General features: G+C 35.5%; 1 protein-coding gene across 1 annotated transcript in view; it reads right to left on the minus strand.

The window, feature by feature from the left end:
* The window catches only part of VWA8 (von Willebrand factor A domain containing 8), a 168820-nt gene that overhangs the window by 81280 nt on the left and 71131 nt on the right, over window positions 1-16409 (minus strand). The window contains exons 20-23 of the mRNA XM_031056817.1: window positions 14564-14640; window positions 2426-2501; window positions 1650-1785; window positions 205-324 (exon numbers count right to left, since the gene is read on the minus strand). Coding sequence (XP_030912677.1) covers window positions 205-324; window positions 1650-1785; window positions 2426-2501; window positions 14564-14640 — 409 coding nt within the window. The remainder of the gene's footprint in view (window positions 1-204; window positions 325-1649; window positions 1786-2425; window positions 2502-14563; window positions 14641-16409) is intronic.

Consider the following 16409-nt stretch of genomic DNA (forward strand, 5'->3'; position numbering starts at 1 on the left):
GCTTTTCCATTCAGGTCAAGTTTGGGCACTTTCATTAAGATACATACATTACATTACGTATGTTACATTACCGTCTTAATGTCTTACACGAAACAAAGTATCAATATGCATAAGGCCCCTTCTCCTCATGAAATCTAATTGATTAAGACAGATATCCTATTAGTCAAGTCGATTAAAGATCATAAATTAATATGAATCACTTACCTAATGTGCCAAAAAAGTCATTACCCAAGAAAGGAAATCCAGGCCTATTTGCCAGAACTATCATTCTAAAATCAGGATGAATAACTATTACATTTTCTCTCCCTTTTACATGAGCATGATCTGGAAAAGAAATACAATTTATTACTTGCATATTTAAGCTTTGTGATGCTGAATGAACGAACATAATTAGATTAGGTGAAGAATTCTTTGAATTAGAAGAAAAATTCTTCTAATTTAATTACATTCATCTTAGAGTTAGAAGAACAGTTACCAAAAAAAGGGCTCAATAGCTTACACGTCATTCAACTGAGTTTTCTAGCATTCACTTCAAAGTTTCATAGTTTGTTTCACAAAAATTTAACCAAAATGTTTAATTGAAAAAACATAAAAATGCATCCACAGTGCTTGGGGTGCAGACTACCTTTTTCTTTATATTTCATTTCACTAAAATGGTGAAGCCAATGGTGAATAAAATGTGATTTTATATAGGTCTGACATGATTTGATCTGGGAAGACAGGATCGAAATTCCGGCTGGTTACTACAAAATTTGTGAGATGACAAAGATACGTTATTTAACATATGTGAAGACTGGTTCTCCAAAACTACTCAGACTGCCCCCATTCAGAACCTTGTTCCCTTTCAGCATGATTCCAGTGGCACATGGTGTTTGGGAATCCTTTAACTGCCTCTAAAAAAAACTACAGTAATAATTAGGACTGGCTAGAAAATATTTTAGAGTAAGCCCATCTAAAGTTTATAATGACAAGCAAAACTCAAGTGTGCCATGTGAGTATTGAATGACTGCTATATTCAAACATTATTCCCCATATTGTTAAAATGAAACTAATTATATGAAGTTTAGCATCAAGTAGCATCAAGAGATACCTTCAAACATAGCCTTTTTTTGAAAAATAACGAAAAATATTTATTTCATGGAACTCAGATGAATTAAATTCCATCAAATTACAGATAGCCTCATCCTACAGGACATATTTAAACAATGAAGTAAGCATATAATCAAGTAAGCATATGCAATATTTGATTAGATAAAACCCTTAACAATTTGACCTAGATATATATAATATCTTCCTTCTAGACCTGATCCAATGATACCCCAAATGTCCAGCTGGGCATAACCAAGATCATAATTTTCTCAACTAGATCTTTATTTCTTATGGTGAATGAGAAGCAGAGAGGTCAAGTTACACTTTCTGGGTTAAGGTTCTTTATAATTCTTCAGCAAATTTCACAAGAATGCTAATTTTAAAAAAACCATAGTGACTATTGCAAAAGTAGTAGAGAAAATTACTGTAAATTCTTTAATTGTTAACTTCTTAGCAACAAACTATCCATTTGGAATGGTCTGTGTTGCTACTGAGCAACTGAAAACCAGCAACATGTTACATTTTACTGTAAATTATGAAAACGCTTTTGCTCTACTTACTGGCAACAATTCGCCTTCCGTCTGACAAAACCATTTCCCCACTTTCTACTAAAGTTTTTAAGATACAGGTAACATTTGTTGGTGCTTTGTCAGCCTCATCAATTACCAAAATATGTCCGAACCTCACTGCTTTTACCTAGAAGAGAAAGGAATCATAACATCACTTCTGGCCAAAACCCTGCAAGGAGCTGCATTACTGATTTCTCAGTGAGCAGCAGCGACACCTCAGTGGCACTGAGACAAGAAAGGGACTCAGAACAGGGACAAGCTGTGACCAAACCACAACAGAAGGAAGAGGAGGCAGGTGAGACAAGAAAGTTGGGTGTTTCCATTTTTCCTGGAGAAGGATGGAAAGCGAGGGAAGTGAGGAGCCTGACTGAATGACTTCAAGTGCAGACAGAGAGGCGCAAAGCCAGTTTGCATCTAGACTTTCAACATGTAGCTGAAAGAACTGAAGAATGGCTGCAAGAGCTGTTTGAAGCCCAACTTCGCATGTAGGTGTGAGGTGCTACAAAGGAGTAGGAGGCAAATACCACTCTACCAGTTGAAATGTGTCAAGTTAATACTAAATTATCTTCCATACTAATTTTCTACGTGGGGACTCCCAAGATCATCATCTTATTCACATTTGGCACAGCAAATGTGACCAATGTGACCAAATAAAAATTATTAAAATGTTTATTACTATACTCACTCACTGGGCCATGAAAAATCAAATCACCAACAGTTTAAATCAAAAACATTTCCAAATATAAAATCCAAATGTTACTACTGACCAGCGGTGAGTCTTCATATATAATAAGACCATCCTTTACAGAAGGTTGTAGGGTAAGGCTTTGTACAGTGGTATCCCTGAAATGTGGAAAAACAGATGGTATTAATTAAAAATACAAAGGAATGTGAGCTACAGTAAAATGCAATATGAATAAATGACAAACTGAATAGTCTCTTTCTAAGAGGAAAAAAAATATTTTTTAGTTTACTTGAATAACTGAGAACAAGTGTGCCCACTTAGTGGTCAAATGTGAATATTCCTGCCTCTGCCAGGACTTTCACAGTAGTTCTCCATTTCTCATAAACCCTGAAAACAAAACCCCTGAGAAGAGAATCATTATTTTTTGTATGCAGGCACATTATTGATGTTACTATTTCTAGTTAAGTATGCTGAAACTGTCATTTATATGACAAACAGGAATTGTTACTGATCTAGCTGTTCTTCTCCACACATCATCATCCAAAAAACCTACAAACAAACAAACAAATCCAACAACCTATCATGTGGAATTCTTAAAATCAATTATTTTTAGTTCTAAGCCCTACTGGCTTGCTACATTTTATATCATGACCAGTATAAGCTCTTAGATGGGACAGATGCTCCAGTAGCAGTTTCTTTCTGAAATTTGATTTGTCTTTGAATTGCTCAATTACCTTTTCTTCAAATTTAAAATAGTGCTAAGTAAAATCTATAATGAGAATATTGCTTAATCTTCACTATTTAATCTATTTTAACCACCACTGGATGCACAGATAAATAAAAAAACAGTTGCAATTCAGAAAGGTGAAGCAACAGACATCACCACAATGGATTCACCTACATAAATTATGTCCATAACCCAGGGAAAGTTTAAGTGATTGTATAAAGTACTTGCCCAGACCTTTGCCATGATCTGTATAACCAACCTCATTTCTGAACCCACTTTGGGGTTCAGATGGACCAATGAGCTAGAGAATAATCCAGACCTGAGTCATGACAGAATGTCCCCATGACTCCCATGCTTTAATGGGCAACAGGAAATTCAATCTTAGGGCAAGATGGTTTTACCATTCCTTTCCTCCTGTATTTCAAAATTTGGATTCATCTGTGTCAAAAGAATGATGGGCTGATCACAGGACAAAACCCATCACGAAAACCTCTCTTAATGCTGCTTGAGATCCACATACTGGTCCATTGGTAAGGTTGGTAACCTTTGCACTGTATGTAACATTTGATACAACAAAAATCTCTTACCTTTCACAGCTGTGCTGTGCAACAAAACTGTTTGCTTAAGCCTAGCTGATTCACTCTTTCAAACACCCACTTAGTTCTAACTTTAATTTTGCAACACCTTGTAAAACCAACAATTCTGATAAGCTCCATGGGTACAGGAAATCAAACAGTACTGTTAGCAGCACACTATTAAGTGGCCAGCTTCCAAATACAGTTTTAAACTGAGAGGATAACTTGCACATTTCCTTTATTTGAAACTGCTGTCAGCAGGATTTCTGTCCCTAATCACTAATAATTTCTTGTTTAGTTTTAAGCCCACAACTGATTTATCCCACAGTTTACATGCACAGAAATAAAGTAGAGGGCAGAAAGAGAAACTTTGAATGTTTAGCTACTTCATCTGAACTTTAATCCAGAAAGGGAAAGGTTACAAAGATGGGATCACATTCAATTCAATTAACCCTGTTACAAGTAGGAAACCCTGCCCCAAATAGTTATATTAACATTGTATGTACTTGCAGCATATTATTTATTAAATCATTAAAATAAGCAGTATCACTAATCTGTTATCTTAGAAATCCTACTGTGGACACAAAAACAAAGCTTCTACTGTCATCCTGTGTGTCTAGGCAATTTATACGCTGGGCAGAGAAATCAATAACAGATCCAAAAATAACAACTAACCAATGATTTTTCTTTCTTGAACACACACTATTTAGGGACTAAATTTTCAGATTGTATGTATCAGCCTCCCCAAATGTTACTATCAGTTAACATTTCTGGTTCAAGCCTATAAAGTTGCAGATGCAGAAGAATTTTAAAATGCGTAAGTCAAATGCTAGAGTATTTGAAGGTCACAGTCATAGGTACTAATTAGTCAGAAATAACTCAAGGAAAAATGTTCTGAGGAATTAATACAAGGTAAAAGGGGAAGAATTTGTCAAATTTGAACTGTGATCTCTTTAAAGTAATAGAAAGGTGAGAAAATGAGAGGACCCAAGGATAGGCAAGAATAACATAAAGGAAGATGAATTACAGGATGCTTTACAGATTATAAATTTGCATTTAGGAGACAATGAATGAAAAACAATAAAGTGAACAAAACACATCAGGAAAGGAAGATCTCTAGTGATGTGCTGTCACACAGGTGATGACACAAGAAAAGACAAAAATGTCAGATGATATTCTACTGTAACATGAAATAGTATTTTACTTTTGCTGAGCGAGTTAATCCTCTGGCTCTGCAGAGATTACTTACAACCCCCTAATACGGAATACTAAATTGTGCTTAGTATTCCATAATAATCAGCAGCCCACACAAATCCTAAGGATGATCTCATTCTTCAGAGAAGACAGAATTGACACATTTTTGGGGAAAATAAACACTACAAGAGTTTACTGTTCATTTAAGTGCTATTACAAAAGTAGCACAATCAAAAAAAATACAGAAGGTATCAAACTAAAATAAAAATTGACATCCTGAATCTATCTTGTAATTTTTTTCTTATTTTATCTTTCTTCTGCTTTGTTGATAGTTGGCCTTAGTATTTAAGGAAATACACTGGGGCATTGGCAGCGTATTACAGAAGTTAAATGTAAGTCAAATATAAATTCCATTGGCTTGACAATTTAAGTGTATGTGAAACTCCTGTATTTGCTTAGGCTATTACATTCAGACATGTATGAATGATTTTACAAGGGTTACGACAGATCAATGTTATTTTCCTTTCAGAATCATATGCTATACACTTATATATCATTAATTTCTGTTCTTCAGAAACCTACTATGATCCAAACACAGTAAAAAATGGCTAAAAAGAAATTATCTCCTTAGGGCTTTTTCTTAAATTTCCACTTTTTAATGAGTTACGTAAATATAAAGGCGCTGAAATACAGAAAAATAAAAACACACTAGGTCTGAAATATTTTTGAACAACATAGCAAGCAGCATTTCCTAAATGCAAAATAAATCTGGCACTCAAAATTCCCACAGGAAAGGAACTAAAAACTCCAACTCACTTTCACTTAATAACAATAGCACCTTAATAATAACTAACAGGCTCTAACAAAGACATGAATACCAAAACCTTCCAATTTCATAACATTCAGCAATGAAAACAGGTCTGACACAAAGAAGCAAGACTGTAGGAATGTAGAGTGAGAAAAACTATCTGACATACTGTCATCTTACTCAACTGAACTGATTTTGTCTTCTCCTAATTGTAAAAGAAAAATATGAAAAGCTCTCTAATGTCTTTCTTAAGAATGTACTATCACTTTTATCAAGGAAGCCATTCTCACAAATGTTCCATTTAAAAAGAAAAAAAAAAAAGAAAAAAAAAGAAAAAGAAAAAAAAAAGAAATATTTACTACTGAAATATAGCAACTCCTCTGACAGGATCATTCAATTCATAGTAGGACTTTTGTGAATTCTTCTCATGGTTTTTATTAGCTCCTATTGCTGTCTTTTATTTATTTTTTGCTACTGCTGCATTATTTACCCTAAAGGCAGCTATTTCTGAGGTCTGCAGACTGACTCAAACATACTGCTGTGACAGTTTCTGTTTCACTGACAGCAATGCCTTCCTTCCGGAGAACAACTATGAATTGTGTCAGGAGAAATTTCCATCAACCTCAGAGAGTTAGTCGTTATCCTCTAGTTTAACAAAAGGTGTTCCAATGCTTTAATTGAAGATTTGAGTTCCCAGGAAGGCTTGTGCCCTAATACAGAACACAGTGTCAGGCCCCAGCTGACATCACAAACACTCACATTCCCTGGAATTACTCCATCTTGACAAGTGCAGAAGAATACAGTCCTGGCTTCTGTATGTACTTACACTGAGGCTAAAAGGGTAAGAGATAATTTGTGCAAGGCAACCTTGTGTTCTAGGGGTCCCTGCTCACGGTAACAAGGTTATATAAACCAAGCTCAGGTTTGGCCTTCTGATTCACCGCACAAAACTTCATGGTAGTTGCAAAAAAAAAAACCAGAGACATAGAGTGTATGCTCTAGAAATTCTTCATTTCTGTGAGGCATTTATTATCTAAATACCTATGTACATAGATACATATTTCTTCTTAATTACATGTCAATCAGACATGAATATACCCATCTGCTGTGACCTAATTTGAAAGAGTATTTGAAAAATAATTAGTCCAAAGGCCATTTGAAGCTGTTAATTGGTCAGTTAATCCACTCATGGATTATCCTGATGAAGAGCCGGCAATCCCAACACAAGGAATCAATCTGCATGATGTTAACATTTACAAATTAATTTCTTTAGTCAACCCATCACAGAACCATTGCATTGCATGACCTGACTGCTATGTTTAGGAAATTCTGAAATATCTGAAAAGTCGACCAGATGTCTCATTGCTCTCTTAAAAATGACCCTGTAAAGGCTTTTTGACTTATCTGTAGGAACTGATAATTAAATTCACCTTTTTTTTCCCCTGCTAGGCTGTTACAGCTACTCAGCAGGACATAAGTTTGTTTAAAATGCAAGAAATTATTTTGACTATAAAGGTACTCAATATGACTGCAGGTGGCAGAAGAAAGGTCAAAGGGAATTATGTTTAATTCGTGGTATATGCTTAAATCTGAATTACAAATTACTTGTATGTGATCCATCTGCCAAAACAAGATTCAAAATTCACTCACCCTACTTGTAAAATCCATAAATGGGGAAACATGACACCCTGCAGCTTCCCTTATTGCTTGCAAGAATACATTTAATTGAGTAAACAGTGAGAAACTCTTACTTCAACTTTAGAGAAAAATGAAACAACAGGGTCTTCTAACCTGAGCTATTTCTCTGTAACAGCCATGCAGCAGGATATTAAAGCTGAATTCAATTCCTACAAAAAAAGAAAAACTAAGCAGCTTTCTAACGCCTGGAATCTGACAATAACAGAGCTAGTCAGCCAGCTTATGAAAAGCTAACATTGGAAACAGGGACCATCGGCTGGCATGAAATCTTGGAAGCTTTGCATTGCAACTCTGTATTGGCTGAAAATGTATTTAAGAAAACAGGCAAAAAACCAAGTAAAAACTATAAAGACACCTATAATATAGTCAAGCACTCAGGGCTTCACAACATAAATCTTCATTACAAAAATGTATCATCTTATTACTTATTTGCTAACATGACCTACATAAAGAATAATGCACACAATATAAAGTACAATATTAAAAAAAATTAAAAATTAATGACTCATGAATCATGAGGAAAAATTACCTAGACTTTTGTTTTGTGGCTGCCAACAAACAACAAAACAATACAACATCTCCCCTGCCTTTGCTGTGCTCAACTGAAATAAACCAGTGCAGCTATAGGACACTTCCTTCAAGAGCCCACGATGGCGATAGCTTTTCTGTATTGTTCATGTTTAAAAACAGACGTACAGAGCTATATCAGCATTTAACTTATTTCATGTGGTCCTATATTCTTTCAAGAGATGATAATCAAATGCAATTCTGAGAACAAGTACAATATAATTCTAGTATCCACCTGTATCTTGGGCAAAGGAAACTGTTTCTTCTGAAACAGCTTTTTAAATTAGAATTTAAAAAATCTGAAGTCAATAAAGCTGAAAGGGTAGTTTTAAATTATCTCAATAAGGGAAACAGATAATTAGATTTTATACTTATTACATGTGCTGAAAAAGAGGGAAAGAAAATTAAGATCTAAAGATTAATGCACAGTTTGTAGGAAGTATTGCTTGTAGGGACACCATAAGCTCATTTTCCTACCTCAAACTCCTCATTAATTGGATTGTTAAAGATCACAGCAAAATTACGTTTGTTTTGAAAAGGATAATATATGCAAACTCAGGTAAGTTTTGGAAAACAGATAATCAGATTACTGTCATTTATTAGGGAACTAGAAAAGGCACAACAGAAAATGGAGTAGATTTTTTAAATGAACCCTGTATCACACTTTCCAATCATCAGTCACTAGAATAAATATAGTAACTCTGACAGGAAGATGTGACATCAAATCAAGATGTTTTAAGCAAATTCTTTGTAAGGAAATGCATTGGGACACATAGAACAAGGTAGTGTAGTATCCTGAAAGAGAATAGTAAGATCATCAGATACAAAATAGAATTTCAAAGCAGTTAGTATTCCACTGATAGTGTCAAACATCACATTTACAACAAAGATAAATTGCTGCAGTGTATATGTAAATGCTTAGAAAAATAAGTTATCTCAACTTGTAAGAAAAAGATATCAAACGGAGAACTAAGACTTAACATGGCTAATTTAGGGCTAAACCTGTTTTATCAAAAGCTAAAGAAGAAAACTTCCTGCATTCTCTATTTCAAGAAAAGGTATCACATCATATTTACAAGCTGTTCTAACATTTTTGACTTCATAGAGAACAACTCTCACACACTAAAAAACATTCCCTCTCTTTGTCATATGACTCTATGAAGATTCATATTATCTTTTTTCACAATAAACTAATTTCCTAGAAGATTATTTTCTTGATACACAAAAGGAGAACAATGGAGTGAAACGAATCATTTCGCATCTGCAGATTCACTGACGTTTTGAGCAGCAGAAAATCCATTCATAGGCATCAATAAATTATTGATGTAGATTACACTGCAGTCTACACATCAAAAGCTTCTATTTCTGTAAGTGATGGTGATGTTCTTATGCAGATCTATACACTGAAAACATTAGAGTTGAAGTTGACTAACTTTACTTATCATGACTTCAGTGGCCACATCTTTAGTAGCTCAGAGGAGGGATCCAGTTCTCCCACTAGTTCTCAAGTTCCCATCACAACAGAAAAGGATCAGTACTCTTCACTCCTGGTCATTTTCAATTGTATAGAGGAATGTCTGTGATAGGTGGCAGAGGAGACTGTGAGCTCCAAATTTTGCATTTGCTACAGCTAATCTGTCACTGACACAGCATGAAGCTGGAAACACAACGGAGAAACTTCTGCTTAACAACCACTCATTATTTACATGTGTATCATAACAATAAATAAATAATCTAGAAGTTATTAAATTTAATCTCATTAACACACTGTTCTGAAAACAATATTGAGTCTGAAGCTGTTTCTTAATCCTCACAACTTTGACTACTGCTCATACTAACACGTTTGAGCATCAGCTAAGGACAGTGCAAATGGCTTCCTCCCATGCAACAACCACTGCTGGATTATAAAATTTTACAAAGATAAGATAAATTAATTTAACTCTTTTTTTTTTTTTTGGAAGACTACAATATTTATACAACACACCTAGAACAAGAGCTAGGGGTCATCCAGCTGCTACCTTGCAGAAATTGCTAAATCACAGAATCAGAATGGTTGAGGTCTAAAGGCACCTCTGGAAGTCATTTAGTCCAACCCCTCTGCTAAAGAGGGCCACATAGAGTCAAGATACTCAAGACAGTGTCCAGCGTCCAGATTTTGATTACCTCAAAAAATCAAGGAGCACAATGTACACCAAACTTTAAAGAAAAGGTTTTGATATACAAAAATGAACTTCATGCCTTCCTGAACCGAACACATTTCTTCAAACACAGATGTTCTGCAATTAATTTTTTGTAAAGGCATTGTCAAGACAGAGAGGTTCTTGTTTGCTATCAGAGCAATTAAGAGCACAATTCATGATGGCAGATGGTAATTTCAGAGATTTCATGTTACCAGTAGATCTTTTTGGCTATGTGACTTAAAGCAAATCCAACACTAGCAGAACAGCGGTGACAGTTTTCCCAGGTCTTGTTCTCCCCAGTATGTTTCCAGTTGTTTTTAGCTGCCTAAATTAGTATATGAGAATAAACTACATTTAAATATTTCTTTTATTTTTTTGCTTTTGTATTAAGCATAGCAGTGTATTTTTTTAATTTTGATGAAAGCTAAGATCAGATAACAACATATGACTCCAAAAAACTCGATGTATAGATATTAATCCACATGCCTCTCCACATTTAGCACCTAATTTATACCACCAGAAACTACCATAAAAATTGTGTCACTAAAGTTTACGTCTTCCTAGTCAGAACCTAGGCTTTCAGGAAGCTTCCTATCAGAAGTCTCTTCACAATCCCCAAAATCCCCACAAAACCAAAAAAAAACCCAACCAAACAAAAAAATCCTTCCAAAATCCCCAAACTGGAACAATAAATCAAGCTTGAACTGAAAACAGAAGGATAAATGCTGTAGTTCTGTATATATAGTCATCACAAAAATAGTAATTGCAAGGAGGAAAAATCATTCTAATTGAAATATAAAACGCAGCTTGAGAGTATGACTTAATTCCAAATAGATGTAAACTTAAATGTTTAAATGACAGATAAAGAACATCTTACTCCAGGAAAATCATTCTTTGTGAAAAATTAGTTAGCAATTTGATGATAAGAGAAGTAAAATTAATCTCTTTTTTCTTTGATCATATCAAAGGAGACAACTATTTAGAGTCCATGATACTTTCTTCTGACATTTTTATGTAGGAGAGCTGGGAGCTTACAGTTTTATACTTATCTATTGCTCTCATCAGTGCTAAGAAGGATTTTACAGTCTTAACAGGGCATATTTTCTTGCCTGAGTTTTCTCTAAAGTTTTTTTTTTCCTTCTTTCTGTGGAATCTTCTTGGTTTCAGAGACTTTGAAAGTCAAAGCAAGATATCATGAGGGAATTAAAAAAACAAGATGTAATGAAACATAAATATACAATAAAGAATAATAAAGCAAGATATCCTTGTGAGGGGAAGCAGAGGAGCATGCACTGAACTCTTTTCTGTGGTGACCAGTGACGCCAGGGAATGGCCTCAATCTGTGTCAGGGGAGGTTTAGTTTGGATATCAGGAAAAGGTTCTTCACTCAGAGGGTGGTTGGGCACTGAAAGAGCTTCCCCGTGGAAGTGCTCACCATATGTCTGAGTTCAAGAAGCGTTTGGACAATGCTCTCGGGCACATGGTGCGACTCTTGGTCCTGTGTAGGGCCAGCAGCTGGACTTTGAGAATCCTAGTGGTTCCCTTCCAACTCAGCACATTCTATGATTATCAGTTTCCATGAAAATTATTTCCCTGATTTAATGAAATAATAATTTAGTCTACCAAATTTAACTTCAGATTTTGGTGCGGAACCACTGGAAAATTCTTTCCACATCACTCACAGGAGAGATAGCAAAAGTAGTAACAGAAAGGTTCATAAAATATTGAGGCTTTCTAGAGTTCATTAATTTAGGAGCAACACAAATACTTGTTACGTTAGCTTGGAGAACATCAAATTTTCTTACAGTCAGTTTCTTAGTTACTGCCTGTAAAACCAGTACATGTTTAATTTCTATAAGAACTCTTAAAAGTCCTTTGATATTAGACAAAATAAAGCTGTTGTTTATTCTGTAACATGTAGCTGGTGTGCCCGGGTGAACAAAATGGAGACCACCATACCAGGAGGGTAAACAAAATTTGGAATTTCTCTGCTGAAACTTACTCTTGTAGGAAAGGAGGGACAGGGAAATCCTGGCAGATGGAAGTTCTTCCTTAACACAGAAAAGCAGTAAAATGTTTCATAAGGGCAGTCCTAGGAAGAGGCTGTGCTGAGCCTGTGCCACATTACCTGTTTCCATAACCCCACAATGAATGCAATGAGAGAGCTGGTCAACTCCTGATCAGCTGCTAATATTAGGAAGTATGCAAGAGAAAGCAGCCAATTTTTTTAATAATTAATAAATACATATTTTTTTAATTTCTGCCATTATTGAATCTAATTGCAGCTTCCTTCCATTAAGATTTTCTGCTTTATGGTATCAAAATGATTGATAAAACTTACAAATTTCAAGAATATAAAACTTCTCAATGAGATGCTGTAGGAAATGCTAAGAGAAAGGATTTATAGCCTCCATAAGCAATCAAAACCTTTAGGTCAGGCTGACCCTTCCCATGTGAATCAGTTGCAGAGTAAGTAAATACAGATGTCCCTTTTTCTGTCTTTTATCTCCTCTCATCCTCTTGAAGTACAAGACATAAAATGTGAGATTTTAAAATGACTCCTCGTAATAGCTTATTGCCTCTAAGGTAAATACTCCCTGCTTGTATGTCATTGAACATACGTAGAGTTAGAACAGCAGAACTCCTTACATTCTTTCATCAAGACAGTAAAAAACTCCAAACCAACAAAAAACCCCACCCTAATGAATTTGTCAAGATCTGTAATTCAGGTATACAAGCATCATTAAAAGCATCATATTTAGAAGTACTTTCCTTGGCATGCTTAAAGGTACTTACGGTAGCTAGCTAGGAAATCTGAAGAAACGTCAAGATGAAGTGCACATTCCAGAATATTTTTTAATAAAGTACATCTATGCTATAAGCTACTGACTGAATCTCCCCCACAAAGTATGTAAAAGCTTACTAGGAAACTGTTTGGGTTTTTTGTAAACTTGCTCTTACTTTGTTTTGAATCCAGAAGAGTGCACTAACAATACTCTAATCCTTGTTTAAACACCCTGTAAAGTATAACCAAAATATTATATAGACTAAGTTCTTCACATAGCATTTCAAAATACTACCCAGAAAATAGAAATTTCTGATTTTGTTATATTCATAAATTATTTTTCTATAATTGCATAGGACTACTCATCATTTTCTCCTTCATTTTCTACTTCAACCTCTCTCCAAACCCCTGTAATCACAAGCAGTACCTTATAGAGACTGCAGAACACTATATTGACAAGACAATAAATGCACATTTTTCTTCCTAGTGATGTCTCAACTAGCATGTAGAATTTATACATTCTACAGCTGCATGAAAACCCCAAACATGGTGCTTACACAATGTTCTCCTGAGCTATATGAATTCATATTAAGCACTGATCTGCCTCATCACTGGAGAACACAGAAAAGGACCAAAATAGTGCAGTACTTTGTGACATAATTGGGATTTGCAAGAATCACAGTGTATTTTATCCAGACAAAGTGGGTAGCTGTTCCAAGCAGGAAAGTTAATGCAAAGCTGAAAGTAGGAGGTCACAAAAGCAGTATTTCATATAGAAGTGATGGAAGTCTAGAATAAGGAGTATAAAGGACACAGCAGTAGAAAAGTAATGAGATAGAGCTATCCAAGTATCAGGAATACAAGTACAAGACACTTGAAGACAAAAATCTGGGTGAGAAAGTGAGAGACAAAGTGTTACAGAGACTAGGCTGTTAATGGGCAAAATACCGAAGATCAACATTTTCATTAGCACTATTTAAAAAACAGTGATTATGGAAAGAGACAGAGTGATGAAGCTAGGAAGTTGAAGACAAAGAGATAAAGATTAGGAACGAAGCTGAAATGGGATTCAGTTCAATTGAAAATGAGTCTTCTAGGTATATTTATTCTTTATTTCCATTTATTAGTTTCAAGTTCATGTTATAAAAAGCAGGTAGATAATTTCCTATTATTTCAGCTTTTGAATTGTTTTCAGTTGGTTTGTTGTCTTGAAGTCTGTTTTTTAGCTTATGATGTAATTTTCTAATCCAAACTCTTATGGGTGAGAAAGAAATACATGCACTTAGCAGGAGTGCCAAAGGAAAAAAGCCAAAAACCCTTTACTATGTAGAATGTTTCTTGTCTGATGAGTGATATATTCAAACAATTTTTCCCTCACACAATACTGCATGCTAGGGAAATCTTTCCAGAAATGACAGCAAAATATAACTTGTTTTTTGAACAAAGTTTAGCATCAGCACACTTCTACTTCCTCGTGTATCAAACAAGATGATTGCACCACATTCTTGCACCCACTCCTCAACCTGTCAGCTTATTGCCTCTGCCAGACACATTCCTGTGGTCTGTGTGCCACTTAGGGGGCCTTTGTTCAAACAGTAAAAACACATTAATTTCAGAAACATGAGTTTTAATAACATGAGAAATTTGATTAAAACCAAAAAGTATGGAAATCTAACACATTCTTACCTGTGCAGCTGTAAATACTCTCTGGGTCTGTTTAGAAGATGAAGGAATCTGTCAACAACCTTATTTTTCCCAACTCCCTGCAGTAAACAAATATAATATTAAGACATAATACAGATGTACATACTTATGAGTTATAAAGACAGAAAAGATAACTTGCCAAAAATGTTTAAAATACTCTCCATACTCCTTCATAGGTTAATACAACTTCAATCTATTTCGAAAAATTCTGAACACAAGTTTATTACATGTATTTTACTTTATATATATATATTTACAAAATACTTATCTGTCTTACTAGAAATAACCAGAACTAGGATTGTGTCCCTAGAGTTATGTCACACATGCTATGCATCCTTTAACTAACACAAGCTTTTCCAGCCTTTTTATTTCACAAAGGTATTGCAATGTCAATGCTAGGAAGTTGTCTTGCACTTAATAGGCAAAGGTAATTCTTGGTGGTCATAGGACATATCCTGTAACTGTCACATGGAATTTGGGCACAGCCTTGGTAATAGTTGCTGATCACATTCCACTGGAGTTACAAAAAGAGGCCCAGATGGAATCGGAATTCAGCTGTAGATAAAACTGATCTCTAACTCTATTGAAGGATGTCTGCACTAGCAAGCTGTGGAAAATGAATTAGGTGTTGGCAATGCCCTGGTGTGCCCTGTCCTAAGCATTTAGGAACTGATACTTCAGTCCAGGTCTAACCTAGACTCAGGGAAGGAATTATCAAAGAGCACAAATTAGGTGGGCTTCTGGGGAACATCCACTTCACTCTCATCCTAAGATAGATGCATATGTACTGAACTGCAGTAAGGAAATTCCCTTCAAAAGTACATTCTAGATCTGGTCTGAAATGCTACAGTAGATGCAGACCAAGGTGACAGCTCACATGCAGAAATTCTTATCCCTCCTGCAAGTAGGTGGCTGCAGGAAGCTCAGAATGACAGTGAGAGTGCTACAGGTTGCAAAGAAGAAGGAAACAGCAGAAAGAAAAACTCAATCATGGACCAGCCAAAAAGTGTTTGACAAGACACTATCCCTCTGCTGAGATTCTCACTCTGACTGCATGAATGTATCTAGTAGTCCACACCAGTGTAAAGAAGATAAACATAACCCAAAGAAAGATTAAAGAGATTAGATTAAACCAATTTGAGTTCCACTAATCTGTTTCACTTGGCATTTAAACAGAATAGGAGCCTTCAGAGCTGCAAGTTATGACATTTATGGCTGTAAGTTCTAGCTGAGTGATGCTAACTGCCAGCTGCAGAATTGCAAACTCTTTAGGTTTCTTAAAATGGGACCACAGTCTCTCTCTCCTCTGCTACATTTGTAAGAATGGAGAATCATGCACATATGTATAATGAAATCACAGGAGGAGAGTTCTCACCATGAAAGCGGAGGAAAAAATACTGCAGAGGAGACAAAAATAGAACTACCTATATTCTACTGCAGACTTGACTCCCACACAGAACAGCCAACTCTGTTAGCGCTCTGCCACACGCCTCCTCACAAATCTACTTCAGAAGAATCTACAGCTTTATAGAGGTGTAGTAAGAAGCTGCAACACACTTGACACCTTTCACAGTAGTTTCTGAAAACTGTCACCTGAAGCAGTTCTCCACTGCTGTGAAAGGGGGTGCAATTCTGCTCACAGGATCTTGCAGGAACTTATAGGACATACCCATTTGGGGGAGAATGTTCAAGTTCAGAAATTTTATCAGTGACATTCAAAGGTAACCAGAAACAGGCTAAGAATCCCCTAGTGGTGTACACAGACAGTTTTATTCACATATGTTTCCTGCTACTTTCAGTCAGATCATAAATGGGTGAATAAACAGGA

Source organism: Geospiza fortis, unplaced genomic scaffold, assembly GCF_000277835.1.
Source record: "Geospiza fortis unplaced genomic scaffold, GeoFor_1.0 scaffold194, whole genome shotgun sequence".
Classification (NCBI taxonomy): Eukaryota; Metazoa; Chordata; class Aves; order Passeriformes; family Thraupidae; genus Geospiza; species Geospiza fortis.